The sequence below is a fragment of the Phaseolus vulgaris genome, chromosome 2 (genome assembly GCF_000499845.2).
Source record: "Phaseolus vulgaris cultivar G19833 chromosome 2, P. vulgaris v2.0, whole genome shotgun sequence".
Lineage (NCBI taxonomy): Eukaryota > Viridiplantae > Streptophyta > Magnoliopsida > Fabales > Fabaceae > Phaseolus > Phaseolus vulgaris.
Window position 1 is genome coordinate 16,025,503 of NC_023758.2, and position 20,202 is coordinate 16,045,704.

Genomic DNA, 20,202 nt, shown 5'->3' on the forward strand with positions numbered 1-20,202 from the left:
TATATTATTTTTCATTGATAATAATATAAAAATTAGAAAAATAAAATAATAAAATGAATAAACTTTTTTTTATCTCTTATGGTTATTTTACATTCATTTAAAAAAAAGTATTAGAACAACTTATTTTTTTATAAAAACAAAAATATGTTAATATGCTAATATAAAAAACATTCTTTTTGGACCAATTGCCCCATAACTCATATTGCATGTTAGGAGTGATTTAAAAAAATTGGGTAAATTTTTTAAAGAAGAAAATAAATATATGGGGTTTTAAATTAGTCATTGTGTTTAGTATTTCCATAATATATATATATATATATAATATCTTTTGATCACTTTTAGTTGTTTTTAACTTATTTATTTAGTGTATAATAAGAGTTATGATTAAATTAAAATGTAAGATTTTGTATAAAGTACTTAAACCTATTATAACCACGCTGAAAGAAACTTATTGCTTGGTATCTAAGCAACTCAGTCACTTTCTCATTGTTTATTTCAAAATATTTTTAGAACCAACAAAAAAAGTACACCTTAACTTGTTTGTATTTACCCAACTGAAAGGCCAGTGAGGTGAGTATTAAGAAAACATTAATAAATGTAAAAGGAAGAAAAGAAAAGAAAAAGATAATTTAAACATTAAAAATAATGTACAATTTATGACTTCTTGTTATTTTATTTCGAATTTTAAATATTCTTGTGTTTTGAGTAATTGTAGTTCTATTAACCTATTTATATATATATATATATATATATATATATATATTAGTAGTCTTGTTTAACAAGGCATACTAGAAAATATACAAATTCAGATTTAGTTATTTTGAGGATTTAGTTAAAAAATTTAAAAAATGTCAAATTAAGTCATAAAATGTTATCTATATTCAAATAAGTGAATCAAATTTCAAATATATTATTTAAAAAGTGCCATAGGCTATGTAAGTTTAATCTAGGTGGGTTATAATCTTAAAATATGGGCTAATTAAGCCGTTAAACTCGATATTTCTAACCTACCTTGCAATAGCATTAACTGCTCCACCATTAGGAACTGTATTTAAAAAATAGCAAGTATAAATAAATAATTGAGAATATCCAACTTTCTTTCTTGACTTATTCTTATTTTGTTGATAAAAAATATATTAAAGTTTTCAATTAATTCAAATTAGCAATTCAACATTATGTTGGTGATCAGGATGTAAATTTTTTTAAAAATTCAATGATTTATACTGTAAAAATTTATCAATTGTTGTTATTTTAAAGATTAATTTTTAGCCAATAATTTGATTAGTTAGTTTTGAATTTAAATATAAAAGATCACCGAATTAATAGTGAACTAAAACATGAACAACTTTTGGCTAATTTCTTATTGTTTAATTTATCACTAAAAAATAATTTATTTAATTAAAATTAAATTTTCAGTGACCTATTTTTACTTTTGGTATCAGGATTAAATGAATTGAGGCTCAGGGAATTTTTTACCCAAGGATATTAGTAAAAGCAAATAATGCTAACTGGCTTTCATAATTAACCTGATATATATATATATATATATATATATATATATATATATATATATATATATATTTATATATATTCTTATATTTACATGTAAAACCAAAAATAAAAGATAGTTAAACTTAGAGTTAAGTATCCAGACATTTGTATAACTCGTGGTTAACTGATTATATATTTTTAATTTTTTTTGCATAATTATATAGTAATATATGAGTTGTAAGATTTTTGTTTAAAGTGTAGTTACATTAAAAAGAGAATGGATGTGTTTTTTAAAATCTGAAAATAAATTTAAAACATTATATTATTACTTTATTACAAATTTTCATCTTTATAAATTTTACATTTTCTGAATTTTATCTTTGGATTTAGATTGATTGTGTGATTTTTTTTTTTCAATCAGGTTCCAATTTATTCAACCATAACCTCAACGTTGAATTGGTTGTTACAATATTATTGTGAGAAACATTGTGGCTCAAACACAATATTAGTTACTTTATTGATAATGTTTTAAGTCATAACTTAAAAGTTTGAACAAAATTTGACAACCTAGTTAGTAATATTAAGATTAAGGAAATGTGATGTAATAGGAACAAGATTGTTAAATATTATGTTTTGAACAATTTTGTTTTAGGGTTTAGAGTTTAAATTATTGACTACATAAAGAGAGTAACTATCATCAAAATAATCATATGTGTGATTGGATGAATGATGGACTTTGGAAAAAGAAAATTAAGTTTATAAAAAATGATACGGTGATTTAAGCTAATTTTATTTGTGAATAAATTATAACATTTATATTCATAATGATTAGATGAATATATCAAATAAACACAGGAGATAAAGTGAGCTTGTATCTTATGTATTGTTGTAGATGAGAAATATGGATGACACAAACAACTAAATATCTTAAGATGAGAATAGGAGGGGTTGTTTTGGTAGAGATTTTAAAGAGTATATTGATAGGTTAATTGTTTATTTGGAAGAATGTTGAGGTAAGTTGTCATTTTGTAATGCATGATACCAAAATAATGGTGGCAATGAAGCATGATGAAAAAAGGTGTCAACAATGTTTTTAGTGGTTCATATTCTTCTTTTGATTTTCCCATTTTTTGAAAATGTGCAAGGACAAGAAAAAAAAATGAATAAATCGTTAGTTTGACAAAATTTCTAAAATGACTCATTGTTAATTTTTTTTACCATTGACATATTGAATGTTCTTTAATTTCCATTCAACTTGAGTATTGATGAAAGCTTTAAATTTTAAGAAAGTGAAAAACTTGAGACTTGTTAGATAAGGGAAAAGTCCACAAAAAATTAAAGTAATAATTTAATAACATAATATAATATTTGTGGTTTGAAGAACTTAAAATGTGATTTGTCTAAAAATCACTATGAATAATATCAATTGGCAAAAGTGCATGTGAACATGATGAATGACAACTTAACATGTGTTTTTAATAGTGTAAGAATGCAAACATGAGAACTATGAGTTCCATTCAGATGACCAAACTACATATGTTATAAAGAAGGTATTAAAGTTACAAATGTGAAGGATAATGAAACTTGGTTGTTTGGAATTGTGGTGGTGTTGAGATAAAACTCTCTTGTGTCATCAAATCATATTAGATGTCTGAAAATCCTTCACAAAAAAATTTAAAGGGATCAAATTCAAGTAAAAGAAAACTATCATTAGTAAACTTCCTAATTGAAACTATTCTTGTAATGAATTAAGAAACATGAAAAAAGAAGAGAGCTTAATTAAATAGTATGATATGACTGATATGAACACGAAGGGATTTCTCTCGATTCAAAATTTAGGGCCAGTTTCGCCGTCGTCGCAATCGCACTCCATCACAGCATCGCTAGGTTAGCGTTTGTCCAGTTTCGCTGCCGTCGCAATCGCCCTCCCTCACAGCATCGCTAGGGTTTTTGCTTCTATCTCTCTGCGACGCCTGGTTCCTCCAACACCAGGCCAGCAGTCGCCGCCGCGGTGCAGCAGCAGTTGCAGCCTCGCCTCCACCACTGGGAAGCTGCCAATGTCGTGAAACCAGTGGTCGCCCGCCACGCGAACTCCACTGCGACACGACCTCCACCGCCGTCTTCTTCAAGGAAAGAACGCTACGGTGAGGTGACAACGAAGCAAGTACTGCGAGAAAGACGGCGACGAACCCAAATAGCAGCAGGTCCAGGTTACGTAAATTAACTAAACCAAAACCCTAAATTGAAGATTTGGGGGTTTTAGGGTTTCCTACTACAGGTCCTGTTAGCCTTTTAAAATGACGGAGGGCTCTGCGGGTTTCCTCATTCCATGGACTTGTTTGATGGATCGAAAAGTATGTCCTGATAATAAAGTATATTCTATGTCCGGTCAAAGGAAGACTTTTGCTCAGGCTTTGGGAAATACATGTGACATTCCTTTGTCCCAGCTACCTACCCCTTGTATTAAGGGTGACATGATTGCTGTCCAGATTGATGAAGCAGATTACTTGGCTGGTCTTGAGGATTGCAAAACCCATCTCCATGGTCGGGTTATTCTATCTAAGGGGGATAAACCTCTCACACACCTAGATTTAACTAAAAAGTTGCAGCCGGTGTGGAAAGCTCTTGGACCATGGAAAACAATTCCTCTTGGAAAGGGTTTCTATGAGTTTGAGTTCGCTTCTATAGAAGACATGCGATGGGCCCTCGGGATGGGTTCCCTGAAGTTATCTCTTGGTTTATTGAGACTGTTTGCTTGGACAAAAGACTTTGTCCCAGCTACCATGAGGAGTACCAAAGCTCAGACCTGGGTTAGAATTTACCATTTGCCTTTGGAGTATTGGAAACCAAGGACAATATTTTCCATCGTCAGAGGCCTTGGTACTCCTTTGTCTTTGGATGAGCATACTATGAGAAAGAATAGGGGTATGTTTGCTAGAGTGCTGGTGGATATTGATCTGTTGTCCCCTCTTCATGATCACCTCTTGGTTGAACGTTCAGACTTTGCTTTTGTAGCTAGTGTGGAATATGAATGGCTCCCTCCATTTTGCTCTCATTGTAAGATGATTGGGCACGAGCTTGCTCAGTGCCGGGTGATCCATGACCAGGTTCGTATTCCTGAGCCTCTACATAAACCTTCTCAGAAGACACCTTCTGATGAACAGGAACAAGGGAGGACCACGATTCCAACCCAACGTAAAGAATATCGGAAAAAAAATCTGCAGACCAAGCTCTTAGAAGGTCCCATGGATAATTTGAAAGTTGATGCTACTAGTGGGGTTAATGTAGGGTCACCCTTGGGTCACCTTGCTGATAAAATAGATGGAGGAGAGGATGATTTTGCAGATATGCCTCCTCTTGAGGATGCTTCAGATCATGATAGGTCCTCACCCAAGCAGGGGTTGTCCACTCCCACTTTGGATTCACTTGTTGTTATTCAAGCTAAGGACTCAGAGTCACATTCAACGACTCTTATTGATGATCATCATGTAGAGGCCTCTGCTTCTGTGATTGTACCATCTCCGTTGCGTACTACCTCTCCTCGAAGGGCTAAATCACACGCAGATACTACTCCTAATGTGGAGGTCTCTGCTATTGTGACTGTACCATCTCAGTCGCCTCATACCTCCCCTCGGAAGGCTAAATATATTGGGGATGTTAAAGCAATATCGTTGGTCCTTCAAAATCACTTTTCCTCTCTTGATGGTTTGGAAACTACAGATGTGGGAGGTGATTCTCATATTGGAGCGTCAAATATTCCGCCTACCATTGTTAGAATTAATTCGGATCATATTGAAAATCAGGTTGTTTCAAAATTTTGGGCTGACTCTAATGAGATGGAGGAGGATGACAGTGATAATGGGGAAGAAACAGTTCACACTAAAAGAAAACCAGGGAGACCACCTAAGGTGCCTGGTAAATCCAGGAAAACTGCTAAGGCAGTTCTCTCTACAACGTCGCAATGAAGGTCTCTTTATTTTTTTTGGAATGTCAGAGGATTGGGAAACCACAAAACTGTGGAGATGTTGCTTAGTTTACTTAACCTACATAAACCTCTCCTGATTTTTCTTGCTGAACCCATGATGCCGTACACTAATGCTTTCGACGTCCTTTTCAAATCTGTTAATATGCATTTGGTGGCTACGTCTCCTATTGTTAATAAAGTTGCTAAGCTTTGGTGTTTGTCGGTTCCTAATCTTGTCCAAAATTTCTTGGTTAATGATCAATTTATCTCTGTAACTTGTTTCCTGCAGGATAAAAGTTTTAGCTTTGCAGGTGTTTATGGTGCTAACACATACTTGTCTAGACGATTTTTTGTGGAGGGATCTTAGTTTCTTCACAGGGCCTTGGTGTATTCTGGGAGATTTTAATGTCGTGCTCTCGGCGGAGGACTGTAAAGGGGGGGGGGGTGGCTCCTAATCAGGTTTCTTGTAATGAATTCCTGGACTGGATTAATACTAATGATCTTTCTTGTATGCCTTTTACTGGATCTTGTTATACTTGGTGTAACGGAAGGAGAGGGTTGCATAGAATTCACAGAAGACTGGATAGGGCTTTATGTAATGGAGTATGTCTGGATGAATGGAATTCTTGTACTTATCAAGTTCTTGTTAAAAATTGTTCTGATCATTCCCCTATTCTTGCTAGTCTTGCTAGTAATTCTTTGCGGAAGGTTAGCAATTTTCGTTTCTTTTCTATGTGGCTTCAGGACACTTCGTGTATGAAGCTTATTCATGATTCTTGGGCTGATAAGGTTGTTGGTTGTCCTATGTTTATCTTACAACATAAGTTAAAAAGGTTGAAACTTGAGCTCCGAGATTGGAATAAAAATTCTTTTGGTAATGTTCACAATGGAGTTCTTCTTAAGCAGGATATCCTCTTTGGTATTCAAAAAAACTTAGAGACTGTTAGTTTTTCTGATAGTGATGGGCTTCTCTATCAAGAAAAGATTGCTAAGGAGGAGCTTGATCATGCTCTTCACTGTCAATATTTGTTTTGGAAAGAAAGGGCTAAGATGTTATGGTTCAAGGATGGAGATCGAAATACCGCTTTTTTCCATGCTGTGGTCAAAAGGAGAAAATAATTCTAGTGGGATTCATCGTCTACGGATTGATAATGAGGTTACGGAGGATCCTAAAATCATTGAGGATCATATTTTGGACTTTTATAAGAATCTTTATGCTGAGTCTATTTCTAATGTTCTGGATGCTGATAATATGGAAGATTTTATTGGTACTTATATTCCTGCGATGGTTTCCTCTGAGGAGAATATGATGTTGATTAAATGTCCTGATTTTTCTGAAATCAAGAATGTTGTTTTTAATCTTAACGGTAATAGTGCTCCGGGTCCTGATGGTTTTGGTGGTGTTTTCTATCATTCTTGTTGGGAAATTATTGGGACAGATGTTTGTAATGCTGTTCAACAATTTTTTAAACAAAATTGGGTTCTCCCTGGAATGAACAGTAATGTGGTATCTCTTATTCCTAAGATTCAGGGTGCTGATTCTATTAAAGATTGCAGGCCAATTGTTGTTGCTAATTTCAAATTTAAAATTATTTCCAAGATACTGGCAGATAGGCTTGCTCTTGTGGCTGCTAGAATCATTTCTCCTAATCAATATGGGTTTGTGCAGGGTAGACAGATTCAGGATTGCATTGGTATTGCTTCTGAAGCTATTAATATGCTTTCTAAAAAGGCTAGAGGAGGTAATGTGGCTTATAAAGTTGATATTCATAAAGCTTTTGACACTCTGAGTTGGAAGTTCTTATTATTAGTTTTGAAACGCTTTGGTTTTCACCCCTCGTTGGTCAGTTGGATTAGTACAATTCTCCGTTCAACTATGCTTTCTATCAGAATAAGTGGTAGTTTGGTGGGTTTTTTTCCCTGCAGTCGAGGTGTAAGACAAGGTGATCCATTGTCTCCTTTACTTTTTTGTCTTGCAGAGGAAGTTCTTAGTAGAGGTATCTCTAAGCTTGTGAATGATAAGAAGATTTTAAATATGGCTAGTCCGAAAGGTTATCTCACTCCTTCTCATATTTTGTATGCTGATGACATTTTTATTTTTTGTAGGGGGGTATTAAGTCTCTTCAAAATTTGAGTATTTTTCTTAAAACATATGGTGATTTTTCTGGTCAATATATTAATAATTCTAAAAGTAGTTTCTTCACCATGGATAATTCTCCAAGATTTGTCACCAAAATTCAAAATATTCTTTCTTGTAGTCATGGTTGTTTGCCTTTCAATTATTTAGGAGTGCCTATCTTTGTTGGTGCTCCAAAGTGTCGATTTCTTCAACCTTTGGCTGATAAAGTCAAATTGAAGCTAGCATCTTGGAAAGGAAAATCTCTTAGCATGATGGGTCGGATCCAGCTGGTCAATACAGTGATTACTGGATTTCTAGCTTATAGTTTTAATATGTATAAATGGCCTGTTTCACTTATTAAGCAAGTTGAGCAGTGGTGCCAGAATTTTATTTGGACTGGTGATATTATGAAAAAAGGTATCGCTACCGTTAATTGGGCGAAAATTTGTTCATCTCTTGAGGATGGAGGCTTGAATATTATTAATCTTCATCATGAAAATAATGCATATCTTCTTAAGCTTGCTTGGAACTTTGCTTATAGCAACAAACCTTTGTCTTTACTCTTGAAAGCTAGAGTTCTTAAATCAAAATACGAGGTTAGAATGGTTTATAGATCCTCCTCTCTTTGGCTTGGAATTAAAAACTATCATACTTGAATATACTTCTTGGACGGTTGGTACAGGTTCTTTTATTAATTTCTGGAATGATAAATGATGTTCTACTACTTCTTTAGCAAATATTGCAGGGTTATCTGATGGGGCTAGCATTCCGGATACAGTCTCTCAATTTTGGTCAAGTTATGATTGGAATATTCCCTTATCTTTACAGCAGATGCCGCATTTTTTTAATCATATCATGGTTAGAGAGGAACAAGATATTCCTAATTGGATTCTAGATGAGTCTGGTCGTTTCACTCTTAAATCAGCTAGGACTTTTTTCTTGGAACCAGGAGTTCCATGTGGTTGGGGTAAGTTCATTTGGTCTTCATCTATTCCGCCTTCCAAAACTCTAGTACTCTGGAAAAATTTTCATGGGCGACTTCCTACAGATCTGCATATTCAGAATAAGGGTTTGCATATATGTTCTATGTGTACGCTTTGTGAAAAGCATGAAGAATCTATTCAACATCTATTTTTTGAATGTTCTAATGCATTACATATTTGTAGTTGGGTTCGACAGATTTTTCTTACTTCTCATTTCTCTAATAAGGATGATCTTCTTTCTTTTATTAAGAGTGATGGTAGTCCTTTGGTTAAATTGATTAAGCTTGCTGTGACAACCTTTTCTATATGGATGATATGGCGTATGAGGAATTATGCTAGATTTCAGGATAAGATTGAGGTTTCAAAGGCTATTTCGGTAATTAAAGATTTAACTTGTCTAGTGGGAAATTCGTCTAAAGCTTCAATGAAGAATGATATGTTGGATTTCAACGTGATTAAGTTTTTTGGTATCAAGACTCGTAGTGGGAAAGTTCTTCGTCCTCTTCCTGTTAGATGGGAATTTCCTTCACCAGGCTGTGTTAAAATTAACACTGATGGGGCTGCTATGGGGTATCCTGGTCTTGCTACTTGTTGAGGTATTTTTCGTGGGAGTATGGGAGAATTTATTGGTGCTTTTTCAGGGTTTCTTGAAGTTCAAACTGCTTTGGTTGCTGAGTTTTATGGAGTTATACATGTTATGGAGGAAGCTCAAAAGATGGGACTTACTAATGTTTGGCTTGAATGTGATTCTGTCTTGGTTTGTATTGCGTTTACTGCTAGGACTAATGTTCCGTAGATGCTTCGTAATCGATGGAATACTTGTCTTAATTTCTGTAGGACAATCAGGTTTAGGGTTACTCATATTTTTCGTGAGGGAAATGTATGTGCTGATAAGTTGGCTAATTTAGGGTTCATTCATAGAGAATCATTTCATTGGTATAATAGACTTCCATCTAGTCTGTTCTTAGAATTCTTTATGAATAGGTATAGTCTACCTATGTACCGTTTTTGTTAACATGTGGGTTTTGGTCTAGTTCCCCCATATTTTTGTATTTTCTTTCTTTTTCCTTTTTTTTAATAATATTTTTTTTCATGTGATGACAGATGATTGTTGTTACTTGAGATGTCAGTCTAGCTGAGATGTCAAGTTGCATAGTGATGCCTAACATGAAAACTTTTATAAAAAAAAAAATTAAGAAACATGAAAGATTTTTTAAGGAAAAAGGTGGGAGTGAGGGAGATAAGTTTGCATCATATTCATTTTTGAAAATTATACTATAATTATTGGTCAAATTAAAATAAGATGAGAGATTTCTCTTCTTTAGAACTCTCATATCTTAAATGACAAATGACTATTAAAGCAATAATAATTTAGTAACTTGAGGTAATTTTTGAAAGATTGTGACTTGAAGTTACATTTCAAGCGATGATAGAATGTTTAAGTGATAAGAGTTTATGTTGAGTCTTTTCTCAATGACATTTGAGTGCCTAAAAACTAATTTGGACACTCACATAAAGAAAAAAAATCAAATCAAATTAAATATATATTCTCTAAAACTTTTATTTCTCAAACAACATGAAATATCACTAAAATGACTTTAAAGCTTGTGGACGAGTCTCTCTTTATCATGTGAGAATATATTGTTCAAATAACACATTTTTAATTGTGTAGTTATGTAATTTATTTATGATATGTGTTTATATATATGAATTTATTATCTTGATAAATATAAATAGACGTGTGTGATAAATAATGATAAATTAATTTGAATGAGAATGAGATATGATGAATTTTTTTTTTATAAAAATAAGTATTAAAATGAAGAGTAATTTTGTATGTAACTTTTTAACTTTTAGACTTTAAAAAAATTAAAATATTAAATCAATCCAAAAAGCCATAAATTATATGTTGCCAAATGATTATTCAAATCAACTATCCTATGATGAGATGTTAAATTCCAGTTTAAAATCAATTGACTTTTAAGTAAAATTGTCTAACAGATATAAAACTTAAAGTAACGATGCAGAATTTTTTAATATATTGTTATTGTTATTTCTTCATTTATGTGATCTTATTTTTTTTTTCAAATGTCCTTATTTTTCTTCTTATAATTAGATTTCTAAGTAATTACTTTCAACGGGTATGTACTTTGAAAAAATTATAAAATAAAATTTAATTTTAAAATTAAAAATTATTAAGATATCATATTACTTTCTAATATTGTTCATTGAAAATAATGTTGTAAATTTTTTAATTCTTTCAGTTATAGTCTAATCATAATAAATCTTTCTATGACAAATTTACGTATGGATAAATTTTTTGACATTATCTTTAAAATTCTGTCATATCTATAAAAACAATAATTAAAAAAATAATTCCCTCAAAATTAAAATTAAGAAGGAAACAAAATGGAGCCTCGACAAGTTAAAAACATTAAACCTATTTGTATCAATGTTATTGTATATTTTCATTTTTAAAATTATATAAATATAGATTAAAAAAATAAATAACCAATTTTAACTTGACTGGACTAACCAATAAACCAAATCATAAAATACATATTCTATTTAGATCAAAATCGAACAAAATCTAATTTTCACTTTTGACTTCATTACTTAAAATCAGATGAAACAAATCAACAAATCTATTTTCATTATTTCATATCATCCTCACTTTATATTTATCTTTGAATTAAAATTTAATATTTTTTTTAAATTAATAATTAAAATAATCTCCATTCATTAAGTAAATTATGCACTACAAAAAATGGAATACTATTATTCTACACATTCAAGTTTAACTGAAACATTAAAATTCATTTTTGTTGGGTTCTAAAGGTTAAATTTTCTATCTAACAACATTTGCACTTTTATTTTTTAACACCTTTTTTTTTTTTTTCTATTTAGCACTTTTTTTTTATTTCCTTATCTAACATCTTTTTATTCTTTATTTCCCTATCTAACACCATTTCAAAAATAAATAAATAAATAATTTTTTTGATAATTTTAATTTTGAATGCATTAAAAAATAAATATTTTTAATGTTTAAAATAGTTATAAATATAATTAATAAATAAAGAAATGAGTTTTTACAAAATAAAAATAAAAAAGTAATAAATTTAAAATGTTTAGTTTAAAACTTATTTTTTTTAAGAATGAAGAAAATAAAAAATTAAACTCTACAACAGCATAAAAGTTGAATCTATAAACATAAATTAGTATTTATTTTTATTATTATTCATGATGTAATCATGTTAATTTCAAGTAAAAAATACATGACATAATTATAAAAAAAACCAAGTTGAATAAGGACTGATATGGACATAATAAAACAACATAATTGAACAAAAAAATGTTTATATTGTCAAACACCAGGACACACATAAAGAACTTATCCCAACATTACTGGATTGTACACTTCTCGTCATTAATTATGTTTCATTTCGTACAAACTATTTAATGTACCATTGAAAAACTATTAAATGAATGATCATATTTAATTTATTTTCCTTTTTATGATCAGCATATACTTATTTAGTACCGCCTTATATCTCTTATATTTATCTTATTTGGATTTTTTTTTATATATTTTATCTTTATCTTATTTTGTTTTGCCTTTATTTTATATCTTTTATGTTTTTAGTTATTATTATTTTTTTCCATTCTTTATTTATTTCTGGTTTTTGTTTTTATTTTATTGTTGCTGTTTTTATTTTCTAGACTTATTTATTTTTGCATTTTTTTTCTTCTCATTTTTAGGTATTAAGTGTAACATTTACATTAGTTTTTTTAGGATTTTTCATTTAAGGTAGACACTTCAATATTATTTGTGTCCACTATTAATTAATACTAATTGACTTTGGTTTTTTCTATAATTATGTCCTATATTTTTTACTTGAAATTAACATGATTACATCATCAATGATAATAAAAATAAATACTAATTTATGTTTATAAATTCAACTTTTATGTTGTTGTAGGGTTTAATTTTACAAAAGGGTAATATATAGGAAAATGGTACTAGATAGAAAAATAAAAGTGTAAATGGTACTAAATAGAAAATTTAACTGGTTCTAAAATTAAAATCCTAGGAATTAAATAGAATTGAATAAAAGAATTTAAACAGTTTGTTTGTATTTTTTAGGGGTACTTAATTTTGTTTTGCTAATATACTTTGACCCAACAAATCTGAATACAAACTTGGGATAAAATTGTTATCTACGCATGATTTTTCGACTAAACATGTTTACAATTTACATACACTGGGAGGCATAAACAAAGTGTTTTTTGTTCTGAGGGTGACAATAGACAGTGTTACCCCACCTTATAAGAGCAACACTCCAACATAGTAATTTCCTAGTATCATTGCACAGTACAAGGAAAAGCAATAATAAAGTAATAAAGAAAGCCAAACCTGGTCAAACACAAAACAGTGAGATGGTTATTACTCATTGGATTTAATTATATTCGTATATACTTAATATACAATTTATTACTATTTATTACTGCTACAATTTATGAATAAAAAATGTATGATGAAGACAAGAAGAGAGAGAGAATGCGTGTATGCGTTTCCTGAGCAAGCTTTTAAAGGGATTGTTGGCAATTAACAAAAGCAGAACCAAAACAACTGTCCAGTGCAGTGGCTTGTGAGTAACACATGATTTTGCCTATGGAAAAAGATAACGCACAGCACAGCACAACACAGCGTAATACTAGTACCCCAAAAAGTAAAGGGGTGGGTCATGAGATGAGGTAAATTTCACAGCAAAGAAAGAAAATCAAACTCATTCCCACCACATAGAGATCTATTCTCTGCAGCAAAAGTAAAAAGCTTTGCAAGCAACAAAACCACCCCAATTCCTAAATCCAGAAAAGGCCATTTCTTTACATCTTCCATGACCTGGGTAAGGTTTGTCTCTGAGTGAACCAGACAAACATTTCCTCACTCTGAATACCCTTTGGAACTTCTCGCTTCACACACAAAAACTGCCCCATTCTCTCTCTTTCTTTCTCTCTTTCTCTCTCTCTTTGATACATCTCTTTCTGCCAGCTCTTTGTACCAACATGTCATTGCAAGTTAAGTGTTTTTGCTGGTCCCAGAGTGAAATCTTTGGTTTTTCATCTCTTCCCTCGAAATGAACTTGAGCGAAAGTGGTTAAAGAGGGTGAATAACAGGGCTCTATAGTTCTCTTTCTGGTTGGTGCTACCTACATTTGTGTGGCTTTTTGTACTTTGTGTACTTCCCCTTCAGATTTTGTGTTTGCATTCATACTGAAAGATGAGGAAGAATGGATGGCAGCTACCTTACCATCCTCTCCAGGTAAAGTTTTAATTTTTATTGTTGTTACAGGATTTGTTACTATTGATCTCTGGGGGGGTTTGTCATTTTGAGAATATTTTGTTTTTGTGAAGGTGGTGGCTATTGCTGTGTTTTTGGCTCTGGGATTTGCCTTCTACGTATTTTTTGCTCCTTTTGTTGGGAAGAAGATTTATCAGTATATTGTCATGGGCCTCTACACACCCCTGGTAAGCCAATCTTGAACCTTCATCTGCTGTATGCTCATTTTACTGTATATGAGTGGGTTGGTGGAAGGTGTGATGAGATCTGTGATTGTTGCTTTCTGATTCAAGGTTTTTGGTTTCATGTGCCTCTAATCTTAATTTCCAATCTGGTTTCCTTCTACTTCCTTGCTTTATTTATGCATTCTTTTTTGTTAGCATTCAAATGGTGTTCAATTTAATGTGGTATAGGGTTGTCTCTGCATACCTTATGAGAGGCTATTTGACCCCTAGTTATATACCCTTCTTAATTAAATTATCTTCCCTTTTATTTAATTGATTTTTTATAATGTTTTTGAGAGGTAGCCTTGTGAAGATATGTAGTTAATGATGTGCTGGCTTTCATTTTTGTTGTTGTTGTCAAACAAAGCACATGTGTGTGTTAGGAGATTATTCTCCAAATTCAAACATGTTTGAGTTTTTTAAATCCAAGATAGCACTGAATTTTCTTTATCACATTCCTTTTTTGGCCTTCTTGATAATTCCGGCAATCACCCTCCTCTTTGGAGGGATGTTGATACATGTAAAATTTTTGAGCACGCCCTTGGTCAAAACTGGGACATGTTCATGGAAGCTTCCATGAACTTGCTACTTAAAGAGGGTCACATTGAATTTTGCAATAGCTTCGACATTCTGCTTAAATGTACAACCAGTCAGTATCTGAATATGGGTGATAATTTGCTGAGTTGTCTTCCTGTCGCTGCAATGTGGAAGTTGGAACTATTATGCATGATTTCTAATGACACATTCATGAATGACAGAGATAGCTCTTTTTCCTAATCATCATGCCAACTGTTTAATCATTAGCATTGTCTTGAACTTTTCAGCTCAATATTTTAAGAGAAACATATGGAAACAATATGCAACCATCATGATGTTAATACTAGTTTTTGGAAATTTGAGCGCTATAAAAATTAATAATCTTCCTGGGGCTGTTGGAACATAGCATGGCACTGACAGTTGCAACTTGCAGGTGGTTTCCTTTGGAGATTATTGCAGATAATGGTTTAGGTTCTCTCTTGAGAGTTTGTAATTTGCATTTAAGTAATAGCTGAGTTATTTTTTGAACTTTGATGAAAGCTGTTTGAAGATCATTATAGAACTTCATGGTAAAATGGACTGTTGTCCTAAAAAAATCCATGCGCAGAAGCTGCAATAAAATATTTGCATTTAGTTGAGTAATTTGCATCAAACACTAAGTTGGCGAATTGATTGGCAAACATCTGGTTTCTGTGCGCTATTTGAATAATTATTTATTACATAATATTATATAATATTATTTGATTTGATTCATGTAGCCTACATCACCCAGTAAAAAAATGCTTGGTGGTGGTTGTTTTTGTAGATTAACAATCTTGGATTTTAGACTCAAAGAACTGCTTTAACTATCCACTATGGAGGATGAAAGTTTCTAAACTTAACTCACAGCAACTAACAATCCTTGACCAGTGTAATATTAGTCTCTAACTGGTAAAACCAATGGAATATTAAATGGGTGGGTAGCTAATATACCCACCATCCAATAAAGAGAAGTTTATGCAGGCTGATATGCTTTTATAAACAATGTTCAGCGTTCTATCATTGTCTGGCAGTTTGCTCTTTTTGTTAGACCTTCTTTATCCCTATGGTCTTTGGGCTGCTAACCCTCTACAGAGCTTGCATCATTCTGTCTGTGGGTCAATATTTCTGGCTTTGAATGTGCTTGAAATATGCTTAACCAATGTTTAGTGACAACATTGTTATTTTGATATCAATTTTATCTGCTTGTAAAAGATGGAAACTATCTATGTATTTTCTCTTAAATTGCATGAAGGACTTCATGTTGTAGTAACACCTCTCCTCTTGCCAGATTACATGTGTCTTTGCACTGTACATTTGGTGTGCAGCATCTGATCCTGCAGATCCTGGGGTTTTCAAGTCCAAAAAATATCTTAAAATTCCAGATAGCAAACAGCTTGATGGACTCAAGAATTCTAAACTAGGAGGGGAATCAACTTCATCAATGCATGATGGGAATGCTTCAACTGTTGGTCCAAAATCAGTGGATAAGGAAGAATTGGGAACTGAAGCTAGTTTTAAAGGTGCTGCTATTTCTGTAGAGAAGAAAAATGCATCATCTTCACCTTCTTCGTCCTGTCTCCTATTACTTTGCTCTCCTTGCGCTTATATCTGCGGCTGCTCAAGTTCAAGTAAGGAATCTTGTGATCAACAAGCAAGTGAAGATGGAATGTTCTATTGCAGTTTGTGTGAAGTTGAGGTGAGCAGAGGCGTTTTTACTGAAATTTTTGTCCCTCCAAGTTTATTGTAGCAGTTCTGTCCGAAATATGTTGTCAGTTGGGGAGAACATATAATTTCACGACAACAATCCTGCAAGCTGAATTCAGATATACCATATGTGTATTCCTTGGTCTAGAACTTAAGAATTTCATTAGTGTTACAAAATCGTGCTCATCTTGAAATGCATATATTTTTTTTCATTACATGAATGCTTGGAGGTTTCATTCTGTCAATTTTGGTAATAAAAGAAGTTGAACCATTGAGGAATATTGTTGTTACAGGTCTTCAAGTACAGCAAGCACTGTAGGGTTTGTGACAAGTGTGTTGATCGCTTCGATCATCATTGCAGAGTATGATAATCTAAATTCTATTTTCTTTGCTTATCAATTGATGTTTATCTCTAAAGGACTGTTGCTTCTTGGATTTTGTAGTGGCTCAACAACTGTATTGGAAAAAGGAACTACAGAAAATTTTTCACCCTCATGGTTGCTGCTCTCCTCTTGGTAAGAAAAATTGTCTGCCTATACCTTACTTGCCATTCACATGTTTAAACGTTGCATAACATAAACTCTGCAACTATGTATAAAGTATAAACCACACCCTACCCAGGCCATACAATTCAAGTATAATTATGCACCAGATCACCAGCATTCCAAAATCCTTTATTTGCAAAATACTATCCCTTCCTTACTTTGTGGCTACCTTAGTGCCACATCATACTGGAACTGCACAACGAGACGAGACCTTAGTCAACAAAGCTTGATATCTTTGGCATGATCTTGAAACCAAGAAACATGCTTAAATTAATTTGTTTCCCTAGTTTCCGTGTCAAATACTTGATATTCTTCCTATCAAGTGTCAAAAGTTGGAATGTCCTACTGTCCTAAAGTCCAACTTACTTGTTGGAAGCAACATGCCAAAACCTGAAGAAAACTCCAGAGTAAGCATTTTTAATTTCCTAGTCATTTTCATTTTGATTAACTATTGACAGGTATGTGCATGGTTTGTGCACCTTGGGCTTGGGATTGCAGCTTATACTTCAGTGGTTGACTGGGATACTTGTGCTTATCTGCTGTTTTGTTGAGAAGAAGAAATTTTCTGTGGATATCTCCTCCAAGTTAGGGAGCAGTTTCTCTCTTGTTCCCTTTGTCATTGTTGTGGTGAGTATTCTGCTTACAGTCGTGGTGCATATTATGTGGTTACTATGCACACTAAATCTTTATTCTTTTGTTCTGCAGTTACTTCTTCTTTAGCTTCTTTCTCTCTGTTGTTCTTTTATTCTTATCCATGACAAACCTCTTCTTTTCACAGGCAGTCTGCACCATTCTGGCTATGATTGCTACCTTACCCCTTGTTCAGCTGTTTTTCTTTCACATTCTTCTCATTAAAAAGGTAAGCTTGGGAACTTTTTGGTACCTGAAAATCCACACACACATGCTTCATTTGTAAACTTATCTTATATAATTCACACTAGTGGCAACTTATATATGTGCTCTTCTGTGCAAAAAGAATTTCGAAGGCATGTAGTAGATAAATATTATAATTGTATAGATTTATGGCCCTCTGCTCCCAAGAGGTCTTAATATGTTTTAAGTACTAAATATTATGATTATTGTGATTTGACTACTCAGGGAATCAGCACATATGATTACATCATAGCTTTGAGGGAGCAGGAGCAGGAGCAGCAAATTGGAGGTCAGCAGAGTCCCCAAATGTCACCTGTTAGCTCACTTACTGGATTGAGCAGTGCAAGTTCCTTTACTACTTTCCATCGTGGTGCATGGTGTACACCGCCGCGTCTGTTCCTTGAAGATCAGGTAAAATTTTCATTTCACTACTGCTATTAGTTAATGTAAATTTTCATTTCACTACTGCTATTAGTTAATGTTTATATATCTTTATTTTACACTAGACCTCTGCATCTAATTCCTCATGTGATTATGATGTTTATCTGAGATGATGATACGCCTTTTGAAAATAATAAGATAAGATACCTGACATATATATTTAAAAATGTATAAAAATTCTTAAAACATTATGAATATATAATTGCAGTTGTGGATCCAAATGATCACATATCTTAGACATTGTCAAAATAAAAATTATAAATTAATGTAATCATAAAGTATTAGTGTTTTCATAGATATGAACTACCGATAAAGTATCGCAGAGTATCCTATACATATCAGATATGTGACACAAATTGAAGGATCAGTGCATGAAAATCTGACACATGATTTGAATGAATGACTTAGTTATTGAAAATTGTTACTGCATAAAACATAAAATTCACTGATATTAATGAAGGGAAATGAAATACTTCTTAAACCTATCAAATTGTCCATGTTTTCAAAATGTGGAGTTAGTTATAGCAGAATTCCGTAGTTTTTTTATGACCATGAAAAACAGAATAACTGACATTATATATCTTAGTTTTGTTGATGGTACGTGATGGTTTGCATTATGCAGTTTGATGTAGTGCCCCCAGAAACGGCTTCTGTAAGCTCGGTGGGAAAGAAGACAATGAGAGACGAGCCGGTTAAGAAAAAGAATCCTGGAGCAGTCAAAATCAGTCCATGGACTCTGGCACGGTTGAATGCTGAAGAGGTTTCCAAGGCTGCTGCAGAAGCAAGAAAAAAATCAAAAATTCTTCAGCCTGTGACAAGACACAACAATGAGCCTTTCAGGCTGGAACCAGACCACAACTCTGGCAGCAGTGGTCGGCGAATGAGTCCCAGGGTTGAGACCAACAGAAGACGGGCAGGCAAACGGATTCGTCTGCCCGCGGATTTGCCTATGGAGGCCATACCAAAATTTTCTACCAGCAACATTGTTGCCAAAGGATTCAGTGGAACATCTAGTTTGGCTCCTCTGCAGCTGGAAGCACATGGTGCGTTTCAAACAAGTCAGGCAGTATCAAGCTCGGCTGGGATTGTTGCTTCTTCACCTGAAAGCAGTTTAGATTCGCCGGACATCCACCCGTTTCGAGTGTCTTCGACTGAAGCTGAAGAAGCAAGAAGGCTTGCCAGTCTTTCTGCCCTTGGTGCTGCAAACCTGAAGGGAATCCCTCTGTCAAGGTCAACCAGTGATGGGTATGAGGCCTCTGGTGGGGAAGATAGTGACAGGGTTCCCACCAGGATTGTTCAGAGGTCAACAAATTGGACTAATCTGCTCTTTGGTGGTGATCAAGAGGAGAGAGCTTTTGATCCAAAACCATCATCTAGCCTGGTTCATAGTAGAAAGTTGTGACCAACTTGGGTGTTGATTAATTAGACAAAACTATTTTCAGATTATATTGATGGGAATTGTTCATTCTTTGATTTCTGAGCCCAAAGGTACTTCAACTTCAACATCCCTTAGCCCTCACCTTCTTCAGGTTGAATTGGTGGTAGGCTAAGTGGGAACTAAGTCGAAACCCATGTACAAAGTTTTAGGTCACAGTAACTCATGAGCTTGAGCTTCCCAATATATTGTTTTCTGATCCCTATTTTGATAAAATTTTAATCAAGCATGTCCTCTCATGAATTATTTTTTTCATACATTTTTTTCTAACTTTTATTACAAGTTAAAATAAACTTATTTACTTATGTTTTTATAGACCATATCTCTAAAATTTTCTAAAAGAATAATTTGAAGATGTGATTAACATTTTTTTAATGCATGAGAATTGTTTTTTTTTAAAAGAGTTAGATACACCTAGGTCATTCAGCAATAAAAACTTATATAAAACACTAAAGATTTAACTTGAATTTACGAGTTTTTTTATTATATATATTTAATTTCTTATGTTTAATTATTGGAAGACT

At 32.9% G+C, this 20,202-nt stretch overlaps 1 protein-coding gene across 2 annotated transcripts; it reads left to right on the forward strand.

Annotated features, from left to right (window-relative positions):
- Window positions 1–13,058: 13,058 nt before the first annotated feature.
- LOC137810803 (probable protein S-acyltransferase 22) lies at window positions 13,059–19,921 on the forward strand. 2 transcript variants are annotated; one of them, XM_068612246.1, is made up of 9 exons: window positions 13,059–13,880; window positions 13,973–14,086; window positions 15,969–16,376; window positions 16,678–16,746; window positions 16,828–16,899; window positions 17,428–17,556; window positions 17,708–17,788; window positions 18,028–18,213; window positions 18,866–19,921. In XM_068612246.1, exons 1-9 carry the CDS (start codon window positions 13,839–13,841, stop codon window positions 19,643–19,645), a joined length of 1,881 nt encoding a protein of 626 aa, XP_068468347.1. In that variant the 5' UTR covers window positions 13,059–13,838; the 3' UTR covers window positions 19,646–19,921. The 2 variants fall into 2 exon arrangements, with proteins under 2 accessions (XP_068468347.1, XP_068468348.1); XM_068612247.1 differs by having other exon boundaries at window positions 13,120–13,880; window positions 17,388–17,556.
- The last annotated feature ends 281 nt before the right edge of the window (window positions 19,922–20,202 follow it).